We start from the raw sequence: 27,014 nt of genomic DNA, 5'->3' as shown, positions 1-27,014 counted from the left end.
TTCAGCTTTGCTGTTACAGCTATAGTAAGTGCCTTCTTGCAGGTTTAGGGGAAGTATGTTATGTGAGCACCTTCCTACTCACAGAACTGTGCCTAAGTGGTGGTGACAGGCTAATAGATGAGTCAAGTGCAACTGGCCATGAACAAAACAGTTACCCTCATGAGCGTAGTCAAATATACAAAGTATTATAAGCTGGCAAAGTATTTTCTCTTAATTTCTGTTACAGTTGGTATTTGTCTGTGAGGTACGTACAAAATTTTCAAACAAAAATAATTTCCCTTCTAAAATACAAGAAAATATGGTGCACTTTAAGTACAAAAGCTGTCTTCATTCTTGTGTTTTGAGGATTTAAGTAAGAGATTCGGAGTGTAGGAATAATTAACCAAAAACTAAACCAGACTTAGCTCTCTTTGGCAGGTCAGCAGGCACAATATATGCATTTGCAAAGTTTCTTCTAACCTGTTAGATTAGAAAGTATACTATCAGAGTTAGTGCCAGTCTCTAAATCTGACTATCTCAGATGAATAACTTGTACAAGATGATGAGATTTTTTTTAGCTGAAAGTGATTGTGGTAGGTGGTGGAATTTTTTCCCCCTTAAAGCAGAGAATTTAGCTCTGTCTTTTTCCCCCTTCTCATTCCTGCAGATCTGGATTGCTGTTATCTTTCACTACATTGTCCTGGATAGCTTCAGGGTAGTGTTGGAACAAAGGCAATGTAAAATAAATATAGACAGATGGAAATCTATTTAGTAAGACCGACATCTTGTTCCTATAACAGCTGTAGAGCACGTTGAAAAGTTTTTAGCATAGCTGACCATTTCCATGAATGCATAATGAGTTGTTAACAAAGTTGGATGTTTTGTGTTTACACTGTTCATGTTTCTGACAAGCGTAGTACAGAAAAAAGGAAGTAAGTAGCTAGTTCCTAATGGATGAACATGATGATTTTTAAAAAAAATGCTCTGTACTGTCATAGCAAGCAGCCTTATAAAGTGGTATTGTCAGATGCCAAACTGGTGTGATGAGAAATGTCATCTGAGGAAGAATGTTGCGTGCTGTAGTTTTTGGCAGCTGAAATGTAAAGCTTAGGAAATGTAAAGCTTAGGCAAATTTTTAGTTTTTGGAAAAACCACCTGGCACAGCTTGTGGATGTTTTTCTAGCTAGACTAGATGGGCTGCACCATTCTCCCATTTCTTTGGCTTTTCTAGATTCTGAGTGTCACATCAGTCTGTCAGCACCACAGCTTCTGTTCAGTGTGTTGCAGTTTCTCTTGCAGAGGGTAGGCTGCAGTTTAAAACTTTCGTTCTCCTCTAACCAGTAAGAGAAAAGCTGTCACTCTGAAACACTGAACTCCATTCTGGTGGTTCACATTTTCCTTAGAGGCATTGTAGATGGTGGATGGACCTTGTAGCTTATTTGCATAGAAAGGTCTTGTCAGTGATCTTAAAAACTTCAGCCAGGGATATGGAGGCTGGGGTTCTTTTACTAGTTTATAATGCACCTTAACTTACGGTTTTCAAATGAGACAGTGTGATCAAGTGATTGGAGCAGGCTTGGGGTAGGGAACTTATGTCATTGACTCACTCTGACATTGAGCAAATCATTTACCCTCTGTGCCTTATTTTACCCACTATGCTTACCTGGCCAAGGCTGTTAAGGCTAATGTTTGTAAAATGGTAAACTTCTTGTATGAAAAGGCACTCTATAAATTGAAAGTGCTATAATTCTTGAAATAGTTCGCTGTTCAGCCAAAATATGGATAGTGCCCCATAGCCCATTATCAATCCAGAATGCCCTGGATTGCTAGATTGTCGCTTGAATGTTGTTAGGAATATAGTCCAAGCACCGCTTATCCTTTTTATTCTAATCCTAGTTCTTCCACAGTCTCCCTTATGGTATATCTACACAGTGAAGAAAAACCCGCAGCTGGCCTGTGCCAGCCTGCTTGGGCTATGGTGATGTTTTATTGCTGTGTAGACTTCTGGGACCTCCAGAGTCCTAGAGTCTGGTTCAGCCCGAGCCCAGAAGTCTACACAGCAGTGAAACAGCCCCACAAGCCAAGCCCTGCAAGCCCCAAGTTGGCTGGCACGGGCCAGCCATGGGTCTTTCTTTGCTATGTAGACATACCCTTAGGGGTCTTGGGTGAATCACTTAGCTTCTGTCAATTTTCCCGTGGGAGTAACGCAACATCTTGTTAAGGTGGTGGTTTCCAAAGCACTGTATATAAAAATTATTCTTCACTAAGTGCTAAGAGAGTCATTTTTGACTGGTGTCTTTCTGCTGGTTCTGTAAAACTTTATTTGGCTTTTAATCCACTCTTTCTGTACGCTGAGTTCCCAGGAATTCAGTGCTTCTTCAGGACCTACTTCTGTTGGGAATTCTGCAACAGCAAAGGGCATTCAACAATTCCCTATGCTACATTGTGTACCAGGAGTTCTAGGACTCCAGGATCCCTCGCTCTTCAAAATCCCATTCCTGTCAAATCTTATCTTTCAGTGCTGTTATGGCTAAACAGTAGAGGTAGAAATGGAAAAACACAGTACGTTACAACCCTAAATGTTATCTGTCTAATGTAGTATTTCATTTTTATTTTTTAAAAAGTAAAGGATTCAATTAACCATTTGGAAAACTTCTGTAGGCTGACTGAAAAGGTTTCATACTGGTGGCATAACACAAAATGCCTAAGACACAACTCTGCAAGATAGGAGGTTTTGAAGTGCTGGGCTTATTTCTTTGAGTGAAAATAAGCTCAGCATGATGAGTGAAATGTCTGGAATGATGATGAAAAACGATGGGATAAATTCCCAACAGTGCAGATGCATTCCTGTGTAATCATTTCATATGACACATCCTGTATCTCAGCATCAGCTGTTCTGTCAGTTAACACATACATTAAAGTTGGCTTGGTTCACTAAGTGATCCCACAGCAGAAAGACTGTCCATTGCATTAGATAATTTTTTGTGTTACAAAGGCTGATTATTTTATCTTAAACATTGGGTTGTGTTTTTCATTAGTTCCTTTTGGGAAATCTTGACAGTTTTTGTCTGTGTGCGTGCATGCAATATTATAAATTTGAATTAAAAAAACTAGGGCTGTCAAGTGACTAGCAGTGTAATTAATCACGATTAATTTTTTAAAACAATAATAGAATACCATTTATTTAAATATTTTTGGATGTTTTTTACATTTTCAAATATATTGGTTTTCAATTAACACAGAATACAAAATGTCCAGTGCTTACTTTATATTATTTATTACAAATATTTGCACTGTAAAAAACAAAAGAAATAGTATTTTTCAATTCACCTAATACAAGTACCGTAGTGCTTTATCATGAAAAGTAGAATTATGTACCAAAAAACCCTGCATTCAACAATAAAGCAATGTGAAACTTTAGAGCTACTAGTCCCCACTCAGTCCTACTTCTTGTTCAGCCAATCGCTCAGACAAACAAGTTTGTTTGAATGTTCAGGAGAAAATGCTGCCCGCTTCTTGTTTACAATATCACCTGGAAGTGAGAACAGGCGTTTGCATGGCACTGCTGTAGCCGGTGTTGCAAGATATTTACATGCCGGATACGCTAAAGTTTCATATGTCCCTTCATGCTTCAACCACCATTCCAGAGGACCGCTGATGACAGGTTCTGCTTGATAACAGTCCAAAGCAGTGCAGACCGACGCATGTTTGTTTTCATCATCTGAGTCGGGTGCCACCAGCAGAAGGTTGATTTTCTTTTTTGGTGGTTTGGGTTCTGTAGTTTCCACATTGCAATGTTGCTCTTTTAAGACTTCTGAAAGCATGCTCCACACCTCGTCCCTCTTAGATTTTGGAAGGCACTTCAGATTCTTAAACCTTGGGTCGAGTGCTGTATCTACCTTTAGAAATCTCACATTGGTATCTTCTTTGCGTTTTGTCAAATCTGCAGTGAAAGTGTTCTGAAAATGAACAACATGTGCTGGGTCATCACCCGAGACTACTAGAACATGAAATATATGGCAGAATGCGGGTAAAATAGAGCCGGAGACGTACAGTTCTCCCCCAAGGAGTTCAGTCACAAATTTAATTAACACATTTTTTTTTTAAACAAGCTTCAGCAGCCTGGAAGCATGTCCTCTGGAATGGTGGCCGAAGCATGAAGGGGCATACAAATGTTTAGCATATCTGGCATGTAAATACCTTACAATGCCAGCTACAAAAGTCCCATACGAATGCCTGTTTCCACTTTCTGGTGACATTGTTTACATTTATGGGAGATAATGCTGCCAACTTCTTATTTACAAACTTGTTTGTCTGAGCGATTGGCTGAAGGAGAAGTAGAACTCAATGGACTTGTAGGCTCTAAAGTTTTGCGTTGCTTTGTTTCTGAGTGCAGTTATGTAACAAAACAAAAATCTAAATTTGTAAGTTGCACTTCCACGCTAGAGATTGCACTACAGTACTTCTATGAGGTGAATTGAAAAATACTGTTTCTTTTATCATTTTTACAGTGTAAATATTTGTAATAAAAATATAAAGTGAGCAGTGTACACTTTGTATTCTGTGTTGTAATTGAAATCAGTATATTTGAAAATGTAGAAAAAAATCCAAAAATATTTAAATTATTAACAGTGCGATTTAAAACTGCGATTAATCGTGATTAATTTTTTGAGTTAATTGCGTGAGTTAACTGATTAACTGACAGCCCTAAAAAAAAACCTTTATGACAATTATTAAGCTCTATTTAAATTGCATGTTTTGAAATTTTAAGAGTTCCTAATGGCTGTCTGCAAAACTCCCATTTAACAGGAGTGATGTTAGGAGCATCAAGAAATACATTATTTCTTTGTATTTTTGTAACTTCCAATGCCCTCCATTGTGATCAGAATTCCATTGTGCTAGTCACTGTATGTACACCTAGAAATAAACCTCTAAGTGGAGTAGTCACGTTCTTTCCTAACTCAAGCAAGTGGAATGGTGCCTCCTGTTGCCCTACTTACTGCCTCTGAAATAAGAGGTTCAACTATCCTTTGATGAAACATTGTAAGCATCTTCCAGTATTACTTTTTCCTCCAGTAGACGGCGCTGCTTTTAGCACAGCTAGTTAAATACATGGGGTGTGGTAGGATAGAGAGAAGACAATTACTACTTGAATTCCATGAGTATCTAGCAAGCCTGTGGAGTAAAACTGTGGGTTAATAAACGCTTTTAAACAGGGTTTTTTGTTAAATAAGCTTTTTTGGAGGGACATGGATTGTCGTTCCAGAGCTCATTGCTCTCCATAAGTGACGTCAATGGGTAAACCAGCTATAAGCAAATGAACTGAAAAAACATAATAAAAGACGTTCAAAGGTATCTGAACCAGTTTTGTAACTTGACATACACTTGGCAAATGAAATTTAATAAGGAGAAGGAAAAAAATGCTGCTGATCAACAGAAGGGACGATGAAATGAAACTAATTTGAAGCAGAGAAGTCAACTAAGGATGTCTGAAAGAACAGGAACGTCTCTCAAAATATCTGGAGGAAGGGAAGGGAGGAGGAGAGGAGCAGGAATGAGTGAAAACTGGCTAGTGAAATGCCAAGTATGGAAGTAATTACTTTTTCAAAATTGCAACAAAGTTTTCCTTATACAGCGCATCCTAATACAGAGTCACTATATGATTAAATCCTAATTCACACCCTTTCAAAAAAAGATGACTTTATCTGTACTACTGCTAATGGCTGAGTGATGTGAATGCTGTATTTGTACCATAAAATGTATGGCATTTGAAGAAAAGCCAGTTTGGGTGTTGAGAGGGAAAGGGCTTTGCTTAAAGAAGCACACTTCTCACGTTGGGAGTAAAAAGGAAAAAAAATCAAGAGAAAACTGAACTGTATGTGGGGAAGAATGCCTTCCTAGCTGTCGCACACTGTGGTTGTCCCTGAAGGGAATTGTGGGGAGAAATTCTTGATGAATCACGTCATAGTAGCTCCTTACTTTGCCCTCAGTGACATATTTCAGGTTGGTTTGTAGACTCAAACTTTAAAAAGGTTCCCTTTCTTAGGGCTGACATCGTGTATAAGCTGTTGTGGCAATACATTTGGAAAATATCCGAAAGGCGTATTGCCTCATGCTGTAATCTTCTCGTATAGCATAACGTTCTGACTACAGCAGCACTGGAATGGGTTACTTTTGAGGGCATTCTGCACCAAAAAATAAAAAATTTGGAGCCAAAATACGCACAATATTTTAAAATCCTGCATATTGTATTTGTCAGATAAATGTGGAGGCTCCAGCCTGGCACTGGAGCACGGGCCACTGGCTGCACAGAGGTGGGAGAATACAGTGCAGCGTCTTCTCCCTCCCTCTCCCTCCTCCCCCCCGGGACACGGACTCGGGTGAGGCTGCACCCAACCCTGATACAGCACAAGGACCAGGGCCCTGCCCCTCCGTGTGGGCAGGCAGGCTCAGCCCAGCAGGATCCAAGTGTGGAGAGGCTTTAGTGTGGGAGGGATCCAGGTGTGGGTTGAGAGGGTTCTGTGTGGGGCAGTCTGGGTGCGGGCGGCTCAGTGTGGGATCTGGGTGTGAGGGGGATCTGGATGCACAGTGGCTTGGGGGGTTCTGGGTGCAATGGTAATGGGACTCTTCAGGGGGTCCAGGTGAAGGTGGTTGGGGCTCAGCAGGGGGAGTCTGAGTATGGGGGAGATAGAGCTGGCAGGGGGGGTTTGGGTGTGGGGGGGCTCAGTGAGAGATCCAGATGCTGGGGGAGTGGGGCTCAGTTGGGTAAGGATCCAGGTGCAGCTGGTTTTGGCTCAGTGGGGTGGGTGACTCGTCATGGTGGTCCAGGTGAAGAGGGAGTGGAGTCATCAGGGGTTCTGAGTGCAGGGGGTGTGGGGCTCAGTGGGAGGGTCTGGGTATGAGGGGGACTGGATCTACGAGGGTTGGGCGGATGGGAGAGCAGCTCTCTATACAGGGATCCCTCCCCCTGCAGCTGAGGGAAGCAGGACGCCAGGGCGAGGGGGTGTTGGCAGAGCTTCCTGCAGCTGGGAGAGAAATCTGGGGGTGGGTCTGACCTGGCCTCAGATGTCATGCATAGGAATAGGAAGTCCCGTTCTCCCCAGCCCAGCTGGGACTAGCAGCTGAGCCTAGCGCAGGGTAGGAGTCACCAGCCGGGTCGTCACCAGTCCTGCCTCCTGCCCCACAGTGATTTACCTCTCTTCTGGCTGCCCTGGCCTCCCAGAACATACTGCTGGGGAGGGTCGCATGACCGCTCTTGTTACTTCCCTTTGCTTCCCCGTCAGAAAGTCATTTTTCTGCGGGGAAGCAAAGAAATCTGCAGGGGACATAAATTCTGCATGTGCACAGTGGTGCAGAATTCTCCCAGGAGTAAATGGATTAACGACCAAAAAAGATAAGTAGTTCGTTGCTGAATCCACAAATGCCTTCTTCCCAAAGTGGCTTCTACATGTGAGACGCATTTAGTCAGTGTCCCCTTGTGTTGCTGGGTGTGTGCTGTATTTCAGATCAGGCTTAAAACCTGGTAATTACAAGTCCCATGGAACTTTTGTGAAAAGTTTAGGGGTGTTAACTTGTGCATGGTGGCTAAATTCCAGTCATGAAATGGTAAATTAATCAGAATATAAGTGTTTGTATGGGCACACACTAGAGGTTACCAAGCAATCTGCTAGCTAAAATTTTCTAGGAAGTAGGGAGGCTTTGTTTTAATGGTACAACGCTAGAAAAATACAATGTAACTATATTTAAATGATATAAACTTGTGTTGCAGATACAGGTATGAAAGTTATCTGTGGACTGTTGGGTCAAATTCAGGGAAATATGGTTGACACTATTACTTTTTATAAGTATCGCAAAACTAGGAATATGAATTCATAAAAGCAACGGTGAAAATACAGTGGATCCCAAGAACAAAATGTAGTTTCTCCATGGGAGAAGATAGGAAACACTAGTGAAGTGAATCCATATAAAGAGAGCATGGTGAATTCTGACTTTCTCTAAGTGAGGCTTGTACTTGTAAAATGAACAATGAAGATCAGGTTGCTATAAATATTACCAATTTTAGTGCACATAATTGTGCAAAATAAACATCTGTTTTTTTATTTGAAACTCCAGCTCTTTTCATGAATCTGCAACTCCAAATACTGTTGGCTTTTTGGATTGTTGATGGACACATTTCTCTTACACCTGCCAGACAGCCACGCAGCTGCAGAAGTTTACAATTTATTTCCTAGTTGGAACAAATGTAGCGTAATAGCCTGTGTTTACAGTCAGCTGCCCATGGACTCAGACTTATTTAGAGCTTCAGTGATGGCTTGCTTATTCTGTTTGGTTGTTTTTATTACATGAAATTAGTTTAATATATTAGATAATTGGCATGCTGCACAAAATCTGCATTGTGAGAACCACGAAGAGCATAGGACCTTGGCTGCCTTCTAGTTTTTGTTAAAGCTTTTTTTCCACAGTGTAATTGGATAAATGAAGTCATACCTTACTCTGTGTGTTTTTACTTGAGATGATAACTTCAGTGTTTCCTAAAATATTCCTTACTATAGGCTCAGGTAAGTGAGAAGATAAAACAAACATATCTTGCTATGGACCAGCGGCCTACTGAGTTTGAGTGCTTCAGTTTTTGAGGGTCCAGCTTGAGATATCTTTTAAAGGAGCCTGATTTTCAGAAAGTGCTGAGCATCCATCCTCTGAAAATCAGGCCCTTTCAATGTATTACATGCTGGGTCATCCAAAACTGGAGGCACCTAAAATCACTGGTTATTTTTGAAATTGTAGGCCAGTATCTCTTGATTTAACTGTGAGTAGAATTCTCAGAACAATCTAGCCATTTTCTTGCTAAGCTTAGGCAGTATTATAAGAGAGAGCTTTGATAACACAAAACTCATTTCTATTTAGCCTTAATTAGATGGAATCATTGCATTTATTTTCCTTGATAGAAATAAAATTGTACATTGCTGCTTAACAGACTGATTGGCCTTCAGGATGAGACAAGCTTCTTACATTCAGCACTAATCAGCTGAGCCACACCATGGCCCTTGCCTTCTTTCAGACCGAAAAGAATATGGGCATGTGAGAAAATACATGTAACAACTAAAAAATAGTCTTCTTCCTCCGCTCTTATTAGAGATTTGAATCCATTAGACATTTGGGGCCAAAATCATCCTAGGAGTAAGTAGACATGATACCCACTGACTTCAGTGAGTTACTCTTGTTCACTCCAGCGCTGACTTAGGTGCACGTTGCGTGGAAACATAAGGGTTTTGGTCCCAGGGACTATGTTCATCAATGAGTTAGATAATGGCATAGAGAGTAGACTTATAAAATTTGTGGACAGTACCAAACTGGGAGGGGTTGCAAGTGCTTTGGAGGATAGGATTAAAATTCAAAATGATCTGGACAAACTGGAGAAATGGTCTGAAGTAAATAGGATGAAATTCAATAAGGACAAATGTGAAGTACTTCATTTAGGAAGGAACAGTCAGTTGCACACATACAAAATGGGAAATGTCTGCCTAGGAAGGAGTACTGCGGAAAGGGATCTGGGAGTCATAGTGGATCACAAGCTAAATATGGGTCAACAGTGTGACGCTATTGCAAAAAAAGTGAACATCATTCTGTATTAACAGGAGTGTTGTAAGCAAGACACGAGAAGTAATTCTTCCACTCTACTCTGTGCTGATTAGGCCTCAACTGGAGTATTGTGTCCAAGTTCTGGGTGCCAAATTTCAGGAAGGATGTGGACAAATTGGAGAGAGTCCAGAGAAGAGCAACAAAAATCATGAAAGGTCTAGAAAACATGACCCAGGGAAGATTGAAAAAATTGGATTTGTTTAGTCTGGAAAAGAGAAGACTGAGGGGGACATAAGTTTTCAAGTACGTAAAAGGTTGTTACAAGCAGGAGGGAGAAAATTGTTTTTCTGAACCTCTGAAGATAGGATAAGAAGCTTAAATTGCAGCAAGGGCGGTTTAGGTTATTAGGAAAAACTTTCTATCAGGATGGTTAAGCACTGGAATAAATTGCCTATGGAGGTTGTAGAATCTTCATCATTGGAGATTTTTAAGAGCAGGTTGGACAAACACCTGTCAGAAATGGTCTAGATGATACTTAGTCCTGCCATGAGTGCAGGGGATGACTAGATGAGCTCTCAAGGTCCCTTCCAGTCCTATGATTCTGTGATTGTATGTTACACTCTTTGCTGTGATGATTCAAGAGAAAAACAGCTTTGTCATTGATGAGTTATTCTTTTATTGTTTTCCATAATAAACTGTTTTCTTTTTCATTCATAGTGATACACGGTTCTCTTAAAAATGGATCAGTGCTTTATTCTGTTTGATGATGCTATTGAACACCAGTAACAACGCTCAAATACGATGCTGGATGCGGCAAGACCTTGAGGGGGGGAAAGTCTTGAAGATTGTGTTGTGAAACGATATTTGTTTTTATATCCAACCTTAATCATGCTATCTGTATCTTTTTTGATCCTCTTGGTAATTATGTCCTCATGCTTATAATGTGGGTTTATTATCCTTTCTATATCTTTTTATACAAAAACTAGTACACCACACTGTTTGTTCTAGTCATTGTGAGTGGGTTTAACATGCTGTATCACATTTCAGCTAGGTTATTCTTGACAATTTTGTGATAAATACTAAAAAACATCTTGTGAACAGTTTACAGTAAATGTGTGTGTGTTTGCACAGCAGCCTAGCTTTCATTCGCTTTGTCTTAGCGGAAGCATTATATAACTTGTTAGTAGTTTATTCATAACTTTTCTCATATATAATATTAAAAAAAGAATATCTCTGTAGCTTGTGCTTTTGTTTACTCTGGTAGCATCATCGCTGGTGGTTTGTATTTGCATAGTGAAAAACAAAGGGTACAAAATGCTAATGCTACACCAGAGGTGATAGAGAAGCTGAGTTTCCTAAACCGTTGTGCCTTAAATCATGTATTCACCCTGCATGCCAATTATCTTTCATGGATGCCTATGAAGACTTGTCTTCAGTTCTCAAATATTGCTTGCAAGAATTTCTATCAAAGGCATTTTTATCCTTCAGCCAACTGAATGATGGCATGTACTGAACTTTTTATATATCATGACACTAACTTCCCGTGGAGTTTTATAATAAATTGAATGAACATGGAAAAAAAGTTGCATGTGTTATCCTTTAATTTTAAATCACCTGTACAATTTAATAACCAAATAAATGTACAGTACTCTTTATTTTTTTAGGGACTCAAGTATTTATCATGGAGATGGAACCTTTTTTCTTAGGGCTTGTCTAAACACACAGGTTACACAAATTTAGCTGAAATTAGTTTTAGAACCTGATTTCAATGGGAGTTCAGCACAACCGACTTAGGTGCTTTTGAAAATCCCGCTTATCTGCGTCTTTACAGGCCTAAATACCTTTGAAAATCTGCCCCTAGACCTTGTTACGAACAAGTGAGTAAGTTTCGTTTGTGTTTATTGAATGTATGGTCTTCACTTGCACTTCTTGTTATCCCGTGTGCACACACAGGAGCGTGTTTAGTAAATGTGGCATGTAGACCATTTAATACAGGAAAGTGTTCTGTGCTTAACTGGAACATCTCTTGGGAAATTGATTTACTCTAATGCTAGTGCAGGAGTAGGCAACCTATGGCACGCGTGCCTAAGGCGGCACGCGAGCTGATTTTCAGTGGCACTCACACTGCCTGGGTCCTGGCCACCGGTCCGGGGGGCTCTGCATTTTAATTTAATTTTAAATGAAGCTTCTTAAACATTTTTAAAACCTTATTTACTTTACATACAACAATGGTTTAGTTATATATTATAGACTTATAGAAAGAGACCTTCTAAAAATGTTAAAATGTATGACTGGCACGCGAAACCTTAAATCAGAGTGAATAAATGAAGACTTGGCACCCCACTTCTGAAAGGTTGCCGACCCCTGTGCTAGTGAATGGCAATGACTACTGCTTTATCGGGACAGTGTTGGCAAACAAATTGCTTCATGGGGATGTGTATTTTGGCTGTATTAAGCAATGTTAAACCAGGAAATTGTAAGCTCCAGTGTTAATAGAGAAGCTGCCAAAGTGAAGTTAAAAGGAGAAATGCCGTGAATGACTTTTGTTCCCGTATTTATTCAGAATTCTATTATTTCATCAACTCTTCTCAGAGGTGTTAAAAAAAAACAACAACCCTCTAATTGGAATTCTAGACCTGTCTACTGAGATCCCAAGTGAGGCGGGGGGTTTACTGTAAGCTTGTCTCTAACAAGTTGAGGGGATGAACATTCAACTAGGTGAACCTATGGATTCTTCGTATTTGTCATATTTCTAAAGTGCTACTGCAACACTGTGTGTTCTACATCTATCCTAAGTTGCTACACCACCTATTTGTGCTCATGGAAATCAGGAGACTGGTAAGGTCTTCACTTCTAATCTAAGGATAGCTGCATGCCATGGGAGCTAATATGAAAGATGTCTCTGTCAGAGCAAATGGAGGTCAGACCTCCAGAAGCATCTAGTGATATTTGGGTGCCCAAACAGATATATTTTTAAAAGGCCTCATTTTCCAGAAAGCGGTGAGCACCCTCCTTCTGAAAAATCAGGCCTCTCTTATGTTTTAATTCAGGAAACCAAAAATAGAGGCGTTCAAAATAATCAGTCACAATTTTGCTTTTTGGGTAGGAACTCCAATTGAACAAACTTCATAAGCAAATAATTAGTGGCTGATGCTTCTGACCGTATCATTTTTGGAGTCTCATCAGGGATACTCCAGTTTAAGAAATGGGAATACACTTGAATAAGGGTCCAATGATCAGGGGCGGCTCTAGCCATTTCGCCGCCCCAAGCACGGCGGCGCGCGCCTCCCCGCGCTCTGGTGGACCTCCCTCCAGCGTGCGCCTGGAGGTCGGGTCTGGTCCCTGCGGCTCAGGTGACCTCCCGCGCGTGTGCGCGGATGCTCACCTCCACCGGGACCAGCGGCGGACCTCCGCAGGCATGCAGCTGAGGAGGAGGTCACTGCCGCCCTGCCCCTCCGGCAGAGTGCCCGTGCCGCCCGCCGCGCCCCTGCACGCACTTGCACTGGCGTGCTGGGGGTCTCCACCCTGCCAATGATGCTCCATCCCATGCCTGATGACCTTTAGTTGAATGCCTTCAGTGTTCAAATTCATAATATTTTGAAGTATTGTTTAATTTTAGTATGATTTCTCTCTTCCCTGGCAACATCTAAAGTGATTCTTCAATTACATTTAGAAGTTTGCCTTTATTCAAACCCTCACAGTTTATCAAGACGAACATATATTCATTAAACCAATTTTTGTTGTTGCAAGATGCCTGTCATAGTAGCTTTCTTGAGCTGCAGATTTTGATCCTGTTTTTTCCACTATGCCATCACTCCTGGCCGGGCAGCGTTAGTGTCAAGCACTGAATGACAAGTCCATTTTCCTTTGTGCACTCCACACAGGTGTTATCAGAGCAGACATGAAGCTTTCTAGTATTGTGGGATAAAAAGCCTACATATGACTGTCTTAATGGCTATCTTTAGCAGGATCTGGGAGAGCGTGATTGCAATCTGTTCAATCTGCATTGCATTTAAAATTCTGTGGCAGGCTAACAATTTATGAAGCTGATGATTGGATTGTTGAAGCCTTTTGCTGTGCGGTGAAGACTAATGGCCTGTGGTTGTCTAGCATCCCTAGAGGAGCAAATATGGAAACAATTACTGTACTTTGAAAGATTTTTCTGATGGTTGAATCAATGAATGAAAATGAATTTGGGATGATTTCATAGGGGTTTTTAAAACACGTGCCTAAGATGGCCAACCTCCAACTTTACAAGTCTTTCTGTGTCTTGATTTGGGGTGAGGAAAGATGACAGAATAGCTGAAGTAATGGCCACAACAAGAACTTGAAAAGCTGCTGCTATAGTATGTGCGCCACGTTTGGTCCAACATATGGAACATCTATGTAATTATTATTGCAAGTACATCTATCACTATGCAAAACTCTCGTGTATTGTGCCCAAGAATCATGTATTATAGTACACAAAGAGGAAGGCCACATACCTAAAGGTAGGCTTCAACAATGGGAAAAACGGATTGAGCTGTACATAAACTTATCCTGCTTCAATACACAGCCTGTGTATCAATAGCTGGTATGAACTTGCTCTGTACTCTTTTGTGAGGGAGTTAGTAATCTTAAAGTACCCCATAGGTAATAGCCCTTGGGTGCTATTAGGTTTTTGGGGACTGATTTTTTTCTTCACAGGTACTGTGGCTTGGATGAGAACTGCTTCCTTAGAAATCAGGTCTCTAGAGACTCCCATATGTGTCCCTTACCATTAATATGCTGTATATTAGCTCTCTAGTATTGTCCCTAAATTACAGTTGAGTTCTGCTTGCCTGTAGCAGGTTTTGAATTCATCTAGACTCAGGATATGACAGTCCTGTCTCCATTTAAAACACTGCATTTCAATTGGCATAATACCACCTCTTAAAGTGGAGTAATGGAAACATGTCAAATTGCTACTCTGTACAGTATTTTTGTGTGTGTGTGTGGGCGGGGGGAAGCTTGACTTGTATCTTGAGGTAATATGTTAAATCGCAGAGCATGTATTTTCTAATTGATCCAGTTAAAAAGACAGTCATCTCAGTGGGGGTTCCCCTAATTTCTGTGGTTCTGCTCATTATTAACAACTGTTTCTTGCAATGGGTTATTGACAACTGTACTGCATGCCATAGGCTCTGCTCCTGCAAATACATATTTAGACCTGTACATAACTTTATGCAGATGTGTCCCAGTGACTTCAATGGGAGTAGTCATGTACCTAAAGTTAAGCATGGGCGTAAGTGTTTGCAGGATCAATGATACTGAATGAAGTTTTCATGTTGGTACTAACACTTCCTTTACCAGTCATTAACATTACATTTCAAAGGCTGCATTAACGCAGTGGTAAGGTAGCACAGTTAAAATCCCTGTCAGGAAATGCAAAAGTTAAGGTTCCAGCAACAAGATAATTCATCTGTGTTTACACATGTGCTTTCTACTCCGCACCTTGCTAAAGGAATGAATTTACAAGACTGTAGGTTCTTTGGTGCAGGGACTGTCTTTACTTATGTCTCTACAGTACGTAGCACAATAGGGCTCTGACCTGACTGGATCTCCACAAAATAAAAGATTTACAAAATGAATGAGGTCAATTAAAAACTTTAAATGTGGAAAAAATCCTCATGAAGGCAATGCTTTCATAGATCCATAGGTTCTAAGGCCAGACACACCCATTGTGATCGTCTAGTTCAGTGGTTCTCAACCTATTTACCATTGTGGGCTGCATATGCAGCTCTCTGTGTTATCTGGGCCGCATTCATATAATATATATACTACCTGTATGGCCCTGAAGTTGTCACATGGGCCGTAGCTGTGTGCTGATTGGGTTGCAAGCAGCCCTCAGGCTGCAGGTTGGGAACCAATGATCCAGTCTGATGACCTATGTAATACGAGCCATAGAATTAACCCAAAATAATTCTTAGAGCATTTCTTTCAGAAAAACATCCAATCTAGATTTAAAAATTTGGCAGTGATAGAGAATCCACCCTGACCCTGGGTAAGTTGTTTCAATAGTTAATTATTCTCATGGTTAAAAAGTTATGCTTTATTTATGCTCTGAATTTGTCTAGCTTTCACTTCCAGCCATTGGATCGTGTTAGCCCTTTCTCTAAGGTTGTACAGCTGTAGAATCTGTAGGAAAAAATAAGCTATGTTAAAGGTATGTCGTAAAGCAACCAGAAAGCCCCTGTGTGGTAAAAGAATAGTCTTTCTATTCTAAATTGGTTCTTATACTGTGACCATCACCATAGTTTGCCTTAAAGAGGTTACCCTCTTGTAAATGAATGGGGCTACTTTTCTTCCTTACCCAGTGTGTTTTTTCCATGTGCATCCCTTGCACAGTAAAACACTGTTAAATTGTAACATCTGCAAGGGTAGTAGAGTTCTCAAATGACCTAACTGTATTAAGGGTTGGCAATTAGAAGAAACCTAGTAAAGGTCTTAGTGAGGAAGACTTACTGTGGAGACTTGAACGATCCAAATGCACTCTTTGAATGCTTTTTAAATCAGCCTGACTCACAAAAGTTGGAAAGAGCGGGCTCCCTTTTATCTTAATTCATCGATTCCAATGTCCCTTAAGTGTTAATAGTTCCATGCAGGGAGCCTCAAGCATTGATAATTTCAGCCAACAATCTTTTTATTTTAATGTTATGAGTAACTCACACAGTGCACTCAACTAAAATAACCTTCCCTGTGCCAATAAGCAAATGTCATGTATCCAGGAAAAGGTGTGTGTGAGTGGGGGGGCTGGTTGCATGAAAGTGGAGTGTAACTCATCCACCTTTGTGGTGTGACATTGAACAGGTCTAGCAGAAGCAGGGTGACCAGAGAGCAAGTGTGAAAAATCAGGACACAGGTTTGGGGGTGGGTGCGGGAGAGAGGATATGGTTTCATATAGAATAATGGTGGGATGGTTCCAATAATAGTAGATGCCTGGTGTAAGTTAAAAAAAATGCCTTTGCAAATGAGATTTAAATTACCACCCACCCTACGACGGGGGAGCTGCAAAGAGCGCCCATTGTGCAACCTGGAGAAACCCACCGCTAGACGCTGCTGCTTGTGAAGCGGGGGTGGGGGGGCAGGTGGTGGATGCTGGGTGGTGGGAGCAGCAGCCCAGGCCCGGAGGCCGGGGCGGGGGGGACCGAGCGCGGGGCGCTGATTGGCTGAGCGCTGCGGGCTGGGCTGGGCTGCACGAGCGCTCCCCGGGGCCGGCCCCGCTCAGTCATGCAGCAGCGGGAGCAGCCCCGGCTGACACGCGCACGCGGAGAGCGCGCTCGGCTGCGGGGCGCCCGGCGAGCCTGAGCCTCTGTCTCTGCCAAGCCGGCGCCGTAGGGAGCCGCCGCCCGGAGCCAGGATGAGCACCGGCCTGAGGTACAAGAGCAAGCTGGTCAACCCAGGTGAGCGGGGCGCCGGGGCGCGGGGAGGGGGCCGCCGGGGCTGGGCTCAGCCTCCCTCGCTCACACCGTCTCTTCTCGCTTTCTCCCCTGCCGCCGCCGGGTTCCCGCTGGGGTGCGAACACGGATCGCCCTGCAGAGGAAAAACAGGTAGGTGGGGCTTGGTCCTCCCCCCGCCCCAGAGCCCCCGCCCCGGGGCCGGCAGGAGCGACCCCTGCCGCATTGCTCCCCCCCCCCGTGGTGGGCATGGGGGGCGAGCTGCCGTGGGGTCCCCCCCGGCCCGGCCCCCTGGCCGCCCATGCAGCGAGCGGGGGGCGCTACCTGTGCAGCCAGGGCTCGCTCGGTGTGTTTCTCCTTTGGATGCGTCCCGTGCAATAGACCGTTAGCCCCGTGGGCCGGTACCCCTGGGCGTGGGGCGCGGGGAGCTCGGGATCGGAAGCGGACAGTGCAGTATTCGGAGCACGTCCCCCTGTCAACCCCCTTCCCCCACCCCCTCTCTGCACAATTCCTCCCCCCTCCCCCGCTCGTTATTCCGCTTGATCCTCGCCTCAAGCCGCAGAAATGGGCACGCTGGGGACATCGGCTTTCGCTCCTCGGAGACGTGCGGGGATCGGGAGGGTGATGTAATCAGATGACATCAGCAGGTTTTTGGGTGCTCGAGTTGGTCTTTGGGAGGATTTTGGGTGGTTTTACAGGAAGAGGCATTTCCTCTCCACTAAGCTTGAATTCTTGGGTAGGGAGCGAGCTGCAGGGTCCTCCGGTGTGTGCTTGAACACCCACTGTCATGGACAACCTCTGATGGGAGATAGAGGCAGGGCCTGCCTGCCTGCAGCTGGGCGGAGTGGATGGAGCTGTGCTGTATTTCATGAGGACCGGGGTAGGCAGTAGGAGGAGACAGTTAACACATGGGGATGCTACTACAGATTCTGTCAGCAGTAGTGCCCCTATTCCCACCCCTTCATCCTCCTGCCAATTGCATTTTGGACGTTCCTTCTTGATTAGTCTCTCCTGTCCCAACAGGATTCACTAGTCAGACCCATACACCCTATAGCTTTCCACCTATTGCGAGATCCTGTAACACTGTGCAGCCTTGTGCTCCATAATAGTGCAACTTGTTTCACGACAACCCAGGGGTTACTTAGTGATTGCAAAAAACAATTACTTTTTATGCAGCACAGTCAAGCACTGTTATAAAGCGCTTGTGCATTTCTTGTAGCTGATGATAGTTTGGAACGGTGGGAGGGAAATAAAATAAATCCAGTGATAGTTTGGTGATGGAAGCTTGGTCAATGGGTTTTTTCCAAACCTGAAGCGTATCACCAACATTTTCCCCTTCAGAGTTATTTTGAGGCTTGTTCTCCAAACCCCTCCTGCCCCCCTCCAATCTGGACACATACAAGTTCTGCAATTGTAGTAAAGCCAGATCAAGCTGTAAATCGGAAAGAGAATTGTGATTCTTAGCTTGGAGACATCAATTATAAAAATGTGTGTAGATTTTTTTTTTGTAAAAGGGGAACATTTCTGTATAAGCCTCTTATCTGCTCACTCCTGGTGAAAGAAGGAAGGCAGGGATGATGATTATTAATTTGTATGATTGTAGTGTGTAGACGCCCCTATCATGCTGCATAACAGTAGTGAGATATAGTCCATGCTCCAGAGAGCTTAAAGTCTAAATGGGTAAGACAGACAAAGGGTGGGAAGGCAAATAGGTATGGAGAAGTGAAGTGACTTGCCCAGCGTTACACAGGAGGTGAGTAGCAGAGCCAACATTAGAACACAGGTTCCCTGACTCCAAGGCTAGTGCTCTGTCTACTAGAGCCCATCTTACATTTCAACATGTTACTCTGCAGCAGAGAGTGGTTTTCCACTGTTGAGAAGCTGGCCTGGCCTCATAAATACACAGATACTTGCATATATGTGCCTGTGTTTATATGGAGAATATAGCATGGGCCTTGCGTGGAAGAGCACACTTAATTATGAGTTTGTGCCAGCCGCATTACTCATGAGTGGTGGAGTGAAACCAAGCTGTGAAAACAAAACAATCTGCTGAAATGAGGGTAAACATCTAAATATGTATGTCAGTTAATAGCCTTATTTAACCAGGTTAAATCCTTCCAGAACAGGTTTTCATTTACAGTGCTGACCTGTTTAAGACAGGATCACAAATGCCGGCAGATAACAAAAAAATGTACCCAGGCTGTACTTTTATGCCACTATACCAGCTCTTCACATTTAATACAAAAGCCAATTCTATAAAGATCCTCATAGAATAATAGTCTTCAGAGAAGGCAATAAGAAATCACATTACAAGTATGGTATCATTCAATAAAAATCTTACGTAAAATGTTATCTTTTGCCAATGTCAGGTGCATCATACAGCTGATCTAACCCAGGTCTGAGAAATCAAACTGAATGATTTCAGAGAATATCGTACTATATTTGGTTTAGACCCGTGCTACCTTAGGACAGTGGTCAGGGAAGTAATTCATGTTTGTACGGTGCCAAACACAGTGGGACCTGGATCCATGAATGGAGTCCCTAGGTGCTACCATAACACTCCTAATAAATCACAGTAGACGTCCTTTCTTGGCGAGGGTATGAGTGCTTTCCAAGGAACCTCCTGTTAATTGCTAAGTTTGAGCCTGGGCCACTGAAGCCATTCCCTTCAGTGGGCATGGGGTCAAGTCATTTGAGAGGAAGGATGGTGGGTTAAGGCAGTGGACAGGGACTCAGGAGCTCAGAGTTCCATTTCCAGCCTTGCTGCACATTACCTTGATTTAAGTCATTTAATCTCCCTCGTTTTGCCAGCTGTGAAATGGAGATGCCACTACTTTCCTGCGGAGGGAGAGGTGGTGACATGGCTAATGAGACACAAGCCCTTGTGCAGAAGGGAAGATCTCTGGTGTAAACATTCCTACATGAGAAATGAAGCAATTTGTGTAAAGAAAATGTGTTGAGCAGTGAGCCAAGAATAGCAAGTGCAGCTGATGGAGACTGCCAAAGCCTGAGGGCTCACTGTGGGTGGAATGCAGGTGAAACTGAGCACCTGGCTGAGGAGTGGATTGGCAGGCTCCCTCTGAACCTGCCTCTTTGCTCGTGAAGCCCGTGTGACTTTGTTTGGGGTGGTTCCTTGCTGTGTCCCTGGAGGTTGGCTTCTGATGACTCAAGGTTGTTGTGTAGCCCAGTGCTCTTTGAAGTGGTGGTGGTGTGTTTAAAAGTCTATTAATGTGGGCAATATCCTTTTTAAACTGGGAGGGTGAGAACCAGTTCTTACAGTTTCTCTCTCACCCACATGAAATCACTGAGTTGTTTGGGAGTGGAAGTATGGATTAGCTGGTGGATCCAGTTCTCCTAATGTGTTCGAAAGTACAGTTTGTGCCTTCACATCCAACTCTGTCCCTTTCCTTCCACTGTCACAATCAAAGGGTGACTCTTGGAAATGGGTCTGTACTGATCATGTAAAGTGTGTATGAAGGATGCTGTACAAAAGACGGCACGTGTGTGTGTGTGTGTGTGTAGAGGTGTGGTTTGAACATAAGTCTGGGCATCAGGAATTGTTGAATTCAGTGTAATGAATCAGTTCTCCCCAAAATAATAATTGGCCTGAAAATCATGAGATTTGAAAAAAAAATTGTGCATTGTTGGGTTGGGTTTTCATTTACTTTCTGGTTCTTGAACCTTTAGGTTTCACCTTAGGTTTCACGTTTTCCGTCTATTATCTGAAATCAGGATGGCTGGAAACTTAAATGGAAATAAGGTGTAAAGAAAACCCTCAATATCAGGAGTGTATGTGACATTGTCACTGATTCCCTCACAATCTAGGGCAAATCAGTGTCCCTGTCTGTAAAATGGGGATAAAGCTATTCGCTTTGCTATGGTGTTGTGAAGATGGATTAGCTGATGTTTGTGAAAAGGGCAGTATAAATGCTAAGACCTCTGATTCTGCAAGCAGCTTCTCGTGGGCAGATTCTTGTGCCTGTGCAGAGTCCTGTTGAAACCCAGCTCCGAACAGCTTGCAGGACTGGGACCTGTCTGTGTGCATCTTTTAGTGTTGCCAACTCTCATGATAATTTGGTGTTTTTCTGAGAGCTCCAGCTCCTGAGGGTCATGTGATTTTGTGAGACTCTGAGCTTTCATTAACCAAAAAAAAGAGTTTTTAGCTCTAATGTTAGTAGAGGAAAGTGTCAAAATGTGGCCCGAGTCCAGGTGCAGAAACCGCAAGACAGGTAAACAGAACCCTACATCTCTTTGGCTTAAAAAATCAGGAGAGATTTAAAAAAAATAATCTCCTGATTATGTAGGGCCTCACTCATAATTTCTTGAACGGTTGACAGTACTGGATTGTATTCAGACGCACGGTGTGTTACAGTTTGTCATTTCAAATATGTTAGAAGACTTTTATTTATTTTGCTGAAGATGGAGTTTTATTTGCAGTTTGGTAAATGACTTTTTTTTTTTTTTTTTTTTGCCAGAGTTGTACAGTTTTTCATAGGGGTGTGGGTTAGTTTGTCCCTGATACACAGCTGCTTAACTTAGCCTCCGAATCCATTGACATCTGTTCCAACCTATTAATTCTCACACTTGGCTCCACATCCTTGGCTTCCAAGAACAAGCTGCTGGAACGGGAGCAGTGAGTTGATCACAGAGTCCTGAGGTAAACACTGGAAATGGTCTGGAAGCAGCACCGCTTTGCTTATTGGCTTTCTGTTGTCCGGGTAGCTTGGCCGGAGGTAGCAGAGGGGTGGAAGATTCGCACCTCACGTCTCTGTCAGCTGTGGTGTGTATGCTGCTGATTTTCTTTGGTTCAGCTAAAAAGGCAAGTTGCTGTGTAGCCTCCCAAAGCAGACAACAGTTCAGCGCTAAGCACGGCTGTGTCAGGAGCTGGGGTGGGGACTACAGTGTGTCAAGAGGTTCGGCCCTTGGCTGGATCGCCTTCTGTCATGCATCTGTCCGTATCGTTTTGTTGTGGGGGCCCCCTGCCATGCACAGATGGTCTGTTCTGGGCAGGGGAAGCCTGGCCCGTGCAAGATTTACCGTAGTGGCATCTGACCTTTCCTTGCCTGACTTCTGAGGAAGGGGTAGCAAAATGAGGTCAGTGTACAGGCGGCTTGGTTGTACTGATCCAAGCGGCTTGAAATCTGGGCACGGAACCTGGCGAGTCCAAAGGTGCTGCCGTTCTTATTTCAGCTCGTCACTTATTCCTGCTCCAAATGGATAAAGTGGCCTGCAGGGAGGGCAGAGAAGCGGTTGAGCCCTCTGGGAACGTGCTGCCTCATACAAGTACAGCCCAGCAGTTTATGAAAAGGAGAAGTAAGAATTTCCTGGCTGTGGATTTTCTCCTCCCAACTTCCACAAACCACTCAGCCACTTGTGCATGTGTCAGATATGTAGCGGCAGGTTTCCAGGGCATGGTGCTGGGGCTTGTCGATTCTGTGGAGGAGAATTACGGGGACATTATCCAGACTTTTAGATGCTGAAGAGCATTTTTAAGGCCTGATCCTGCCCTCACCGAAGTCAATAAAGTAGGTTCCAAGCCCCGTTTAGGTCCGGCAGATGGTCTAGATGCTAGAGCCGTGGTTGGATCACAAAAGGAGGTGGGGGGTTGCGAGGCATTGCAAGTATTGTTACAATCTAAAGCAAAGCAAATCTTGCTGTGCCCACTCCCCACACCACGTTGTCCTTCCAAGTGAAGTGTTCTCCGTCAACCTCTCGAAATGCGCACACAAATCAATTCCCTAGGGTTAGCACGGATCCTTTTATTTACAGTAGAGCCTCCGAGTTCTGAACACCAGAGTTACGGGCTTCAGTTCAGCAAAGCTTTTAAACATGTGCTTAGTGCTTTGCTGACTCGAAGCCGAGATAATTCCTCTCTGGCCTTAATGTTGCCACATTTCGTAGGCAGTTTTCATGTCTTCCAGTGTAGATCCCACTTAGCCAAGTCAAACTAAGGCCCTGGCATGGTATTGGGGGAATCTTGTCTTTCCTCATATGTCAGTCCCTCCGGTTAATTCATTTGTGTTGCTCTAATCTGAGCTGCAGTATGCAAGTAGGGGGGATGCTCACGTGGTCAACACCTGGAGTTTGCAAACATTCTGCCCCAGGAGTGGCGATTTCTATAGCATCATGTTATCTCACAGCACTTTGAGAAAGGGAAATCTTAGGTGTTGGTGCTAAAGGGTTAACGAGCAGAAGCCAGTGTCCTCTTGAACTGTATTGCTTCACTAGGCCTGGCGTTTGAGTTATTGGAGCAGCAAAAGATGGTGTACAGGAAAACCACAACGGACAATTATTCAATACTTACAGACCAAATACATTAGGTGTTTTGAATACATACTGCTTGGAGAAAATCTGCCAAGTATATGTGTGCATGTTGGCAGGGAGTTTCTTAGTACATGGAATAATTCTCATGTGGGCAGGTTTGTGTGTGTATCTGTGTCTGCAGCGTGGTTAGCCTTGAAGCGCAGGAAAAAAAGACGTCTGTTTTCTGTCACACATTCCTCTTGTATGGTGAGTTGTGCAATGTCCCTGGGCTGTAGAGCGGTTCACACAGTTTGTCTTCATGGAGAAGGGTGCTGCATATCTGTGATCGAGTGTGATATGCTGCACGGCTGCAGTCGGAAATAGGGTCCCAAAACGTACGTACTCACCCGGTTAGTACGTGGATTACTGTTATTCCAAGGCTGCGCTATCCAATGTATTTATGTTAAAAAAAAAAAAAATAGTGGATGATATCGTATACTGACAAGTTGCATTTGTGTGTCGTGTCACCCTCTAGTAGCTAGGCCATAGACAGAATAAAGGACACACTATTACCACTGCGCAAGTTGGGGAGACCTGTGCTTTTGGGGTGGAAAGTCCAGGTTGCTAAATTCCAGCTTTTTAGGAATGTGTGTGAGATTGTGTCTGCAGCCTCTGAATTGCTTCTAGTTTGACTTTCTGTCATTCAGAACTAGATCCCATCTTGCCCCTTCTCAGGGATAATCAGGGCCTCTCTCTCCCAAAGCCAACCTGTGAGACTCTGTTAATTTCTGGATACCTCCATGCCAGAGCGATGTCAACAAATTGGAGGGAGTTGGGGTATTTAAAACCCTGGCTGGCCTGGACTCTGTAGGGGACAATCCCACATTGGCAGAGGGAAAGGTTATGGGAACCTACAAGATCTTTCCATCTCTAATTTCTGATTCAGCGAGCTTGGGGCTTTCACTCCCCTTTTCATTGTGAGCTGTTCTTTTGTCCCTATGAAGTAACCTCTTTCCTCCTCCTACCTGCAAAGCATCATCTACATCAGTGGTTCTCAAAGACGGTCCGCCGCTTGTTCAGGGAAATCCTCCGGCAGGCCGGGCTGGTTTGTTTACCTGCCGCGTCCGCAGGTTCGGCCGATCGCGGCTCCCACTGGCCGCGGTTCCCCGTCCCAGGCCAATGGGGGCTGCGAGAAGCCACGGCCAGCACATCCCTCGGCCCGCACCGCTTTTCGCAGCCCCCCTTGGCCTGGGACGGGGAACCGCGGCCAGTGGGAGCGGCCCGGCCCGCCAGGGGCTTTCCCTGCACAAGTGGCGTCCCACGTTTGAGAACCACTGATCTACATACAGCCCGTGCTGCTGGCTGAGCATGAGTGGCCTCCTCTGACACTGTAGTGTTGGCCCTACACTAGCCACAAGGGGGTGCAAAAGCGCATTGATGGTTGCACCCTTCCCTTCCTATCTGGCTGCTGAGCACTTGACTGCACCAAACTGAGAAGCCCAAGGGCCTGGGTCCCTCCTGGCTCCAGCTCTACTGCTCAGCTGCTTGTTGTGCCGTTTCCTGAAATGTTGGGAATGACTTATTGTGCTTTGCTTTTACCGACTACGTGTGGTTGTGTGGGTGTGGAGCTGGAATGCCCTGCCTCTGCGTGAGCTGGTGGAGTTTGTGCTGCTCTCCCAGAGCGATTGCTGGCCGGGGATCAGCCCTGGAAGCTACAGTTTGAGAAAATAAACCACAGAATCTCATGTGGGAGCTGCGGGAGACTAGACACAAACAGTGAACCCGTCCCACTGGCCTCCGGACATTCTTGGTTCGTAAATAAGAGAGAAAAAATGATCCACTAAAGCAGGACTGTGGGACAAGAGGCTCTGTGATTGAATCTCTCCCTCCTGCTTTCTGCAAGGAGAAAGCCATGTTCGCACAGGGATGGTTTAGGCGCCAGAATCTTTTGGTCTCTGCATTTAATTGGTTTTTATTGCACTAGCAATCCGAGGTCTCAGTTAGGAGCAGTGTTTTGTGCAAACACACTCAGACGATCTGGTAGTTTGACTATTGAATTGGGCCTCACAGCTATTTTTAAAATCGGCTCCCATGTAAGTCACTTTGCTTTCAACTGTTCAAACCTGTGTGTAGCCTATTCGCTATTTTCCCAGTGTGGGAACTTTTCTACTCATGCTTCTCGCCCCTTGTGCTATATATACGCACAGACAGTCTATTTTCCCATTCAACTCCAACTGCAGCCTTTGATGATTATCTCTTATTTTAAGATTAATTATATAGCCGGGTGCAACTCAGGACACTGCTCAGTTGGGTTCCTCTACATACTGTCCACCTATATGGTATTTACATGGGCCGCATCCCTGTAGTAGCTGTGTGCTTACAGTGTGTAATGTCTCATAACCCCCCTGTGAGGTAGGGCAGTGCTATTCTCTCCTTGTACAGCTGGGGAACTGAGGCACAGAGAGACTAGGTGACTTGCCCTGGCTGACACAGGAAGTCTTGGTTGCAGCAGGGAATTGACCATGGATCTCCCAAGTCCCACTGGACCATCCTTCCTTTTGAATAAACACTTTTGCGAGTCTCTAGCTAGTCGCAGTGTGGTGCTCTGTTACCGTTTCAAAGGCTCTACTGCCTGTCCCTCTTGGGCGTTGTTCACCATTTGGGTGAGAGCAGATACTGGAAGTGCCAGTGAGCAGTTTTGGAAATAACCCATCTGTACCAATAATAATACTCCTCTGACTCCTTCGACTGGAAGATCTCAGAGCTCTTTATTCCCGTTAAGGGTTCAATCCTACAAAGGGCTGAGTGCCTCCAACTCCCACCGAAGCCAATGGGAACGGAGGATGCTCAGCACCCCGTAGGATCAGGCACTAACGGACCAGAGCCTCACAGTGCTGGTGGAGGGAAGCGTTTGCCCCATTTTACAGGCAATGGGGCAACTTGAGGTCCAGAGCAGTTAAGCTCCAGTTCACACAGCAAGTTAAGCTCATTCCAGCGGCTGATGTGGAGCTTATACGTTCATTGTTCATGGATGTATTTGGAAAAGGTTCCCCCTCCCTCTAAGGCAGCGTGTATATTTATTACGAGAGAGGCAGGTTTTCAGGGAGAAGAGTAATTAAACGGGACTTGGCGCTTGTTAGCCTATTATGTTCTGGGAGGTAAAATCAGGCATGTGCTTGGGAACAGATCCAGATCTATGCCTGACGCTCTGCATCAGCTGGCTCATACGCTACTTTACCAGCAGGTCCAGGGTTCACAGGGACGCCCTGTTCTGTCAAAGCCTGAAGGGATGAGGTGCGTCACAGCCTGTTCTCAGAACATCCTCGGTTACTGCGCTCCCCAGCTGTTCAGTCTGGTACCAACAGCTGCATTTGAGGCGCACCTAACTTCACCTCAGTAATTCTTCAGGCCGGTGTAAGTAACCCAGCCCAGTGCAGCTCGGGCGAAGTGCTCCCTGGCGCTCTTTGTGCTTGCAAGGTTCACAGGATTTGAAGTGACATCTCACAATGATTTTAATAAACAAAACAAACTGGGAAAGGATGCCAAGGCTTCCTCTGTGTCTCCTCTGTTCTGTGGCGCTGTCTCTGGCACTTGACTAGAAAGGCCACATGTCATCGGATTGTTCTGTGACTGTATTATTTTTAGCAGCCCCTTGTACCACTTGTGAAAAGCCTTCCTGTTCATTGTGGTAGGACCAGCCTTTGGCAGCTGCTCCTAGGCTCCAGCCAGTGCCAGGAGCTTTGCTGTCTAGTTTGAATTGCTGCTGGCATCTGAGCATCTCTCTGGTCCCCCGTGGTT

General features: G+C 44.2%; 2 protein-coding genes across 2 annotated transcripts in view; both read left to right on the top strand.

The window, feature by feature from the left end:
* Nucleotides 1–10,573, top strand: part of LOC120386355 (septin-2) — a 61,101-nt gene extending 50,528 nt beyond the window's left edge. Inside the window, exon 13 of the mRNA XM_039505588.1 lies at nt 10,276–10,573. The gene's annotated coding sequence lies outside the window, so the exon portion shown is untranslated. The remainder of the gene's footprint in view (nt 1–10,275) is intronic.
* A 6,229-nt stretch (nt 10,574–16,802) lies between these two features.
* Nucleotides 16,803–27,014, top strand: part of SEPTIN5 (septin 5) — a 61,358-nt gene continuing 51,146 nt past the window's right edge. The window contains exons 1-2 of the mRNA XM_039505587.1: nt 16,803–16,979; nt 17,116–17,126. Coding sequence (XP_039361521.1) covers nt 16,937–16,979; nt 17,116–17,126 — 54 coding nt within the window. The 5' untranslated portion in view covers nt 16,803–16,936. The remainder of the gene's footprint in view (nt 16,980–17,115; nt 17,127–27,014) is intronic.

This window comes from Mauremys reevesii, linkage group 18 (assembly GCF_016161935.1).
Source record: "Mauremys reevesii isolate NIE-2019 linkage group 18, ASM1616193v1, whole genome shotgun sequence".
Taxonomy (NCBI): Eukaryota; Metazoa; Chordata; order Testudines; family Geoemydidae; genus Mauremys; species Mauremys reevesii.
The sequence above is the reverse complement of the archived record's forward strand: the minus strand, read 5'-3'. Positions and strand labels throughout refer to the sequence as shown.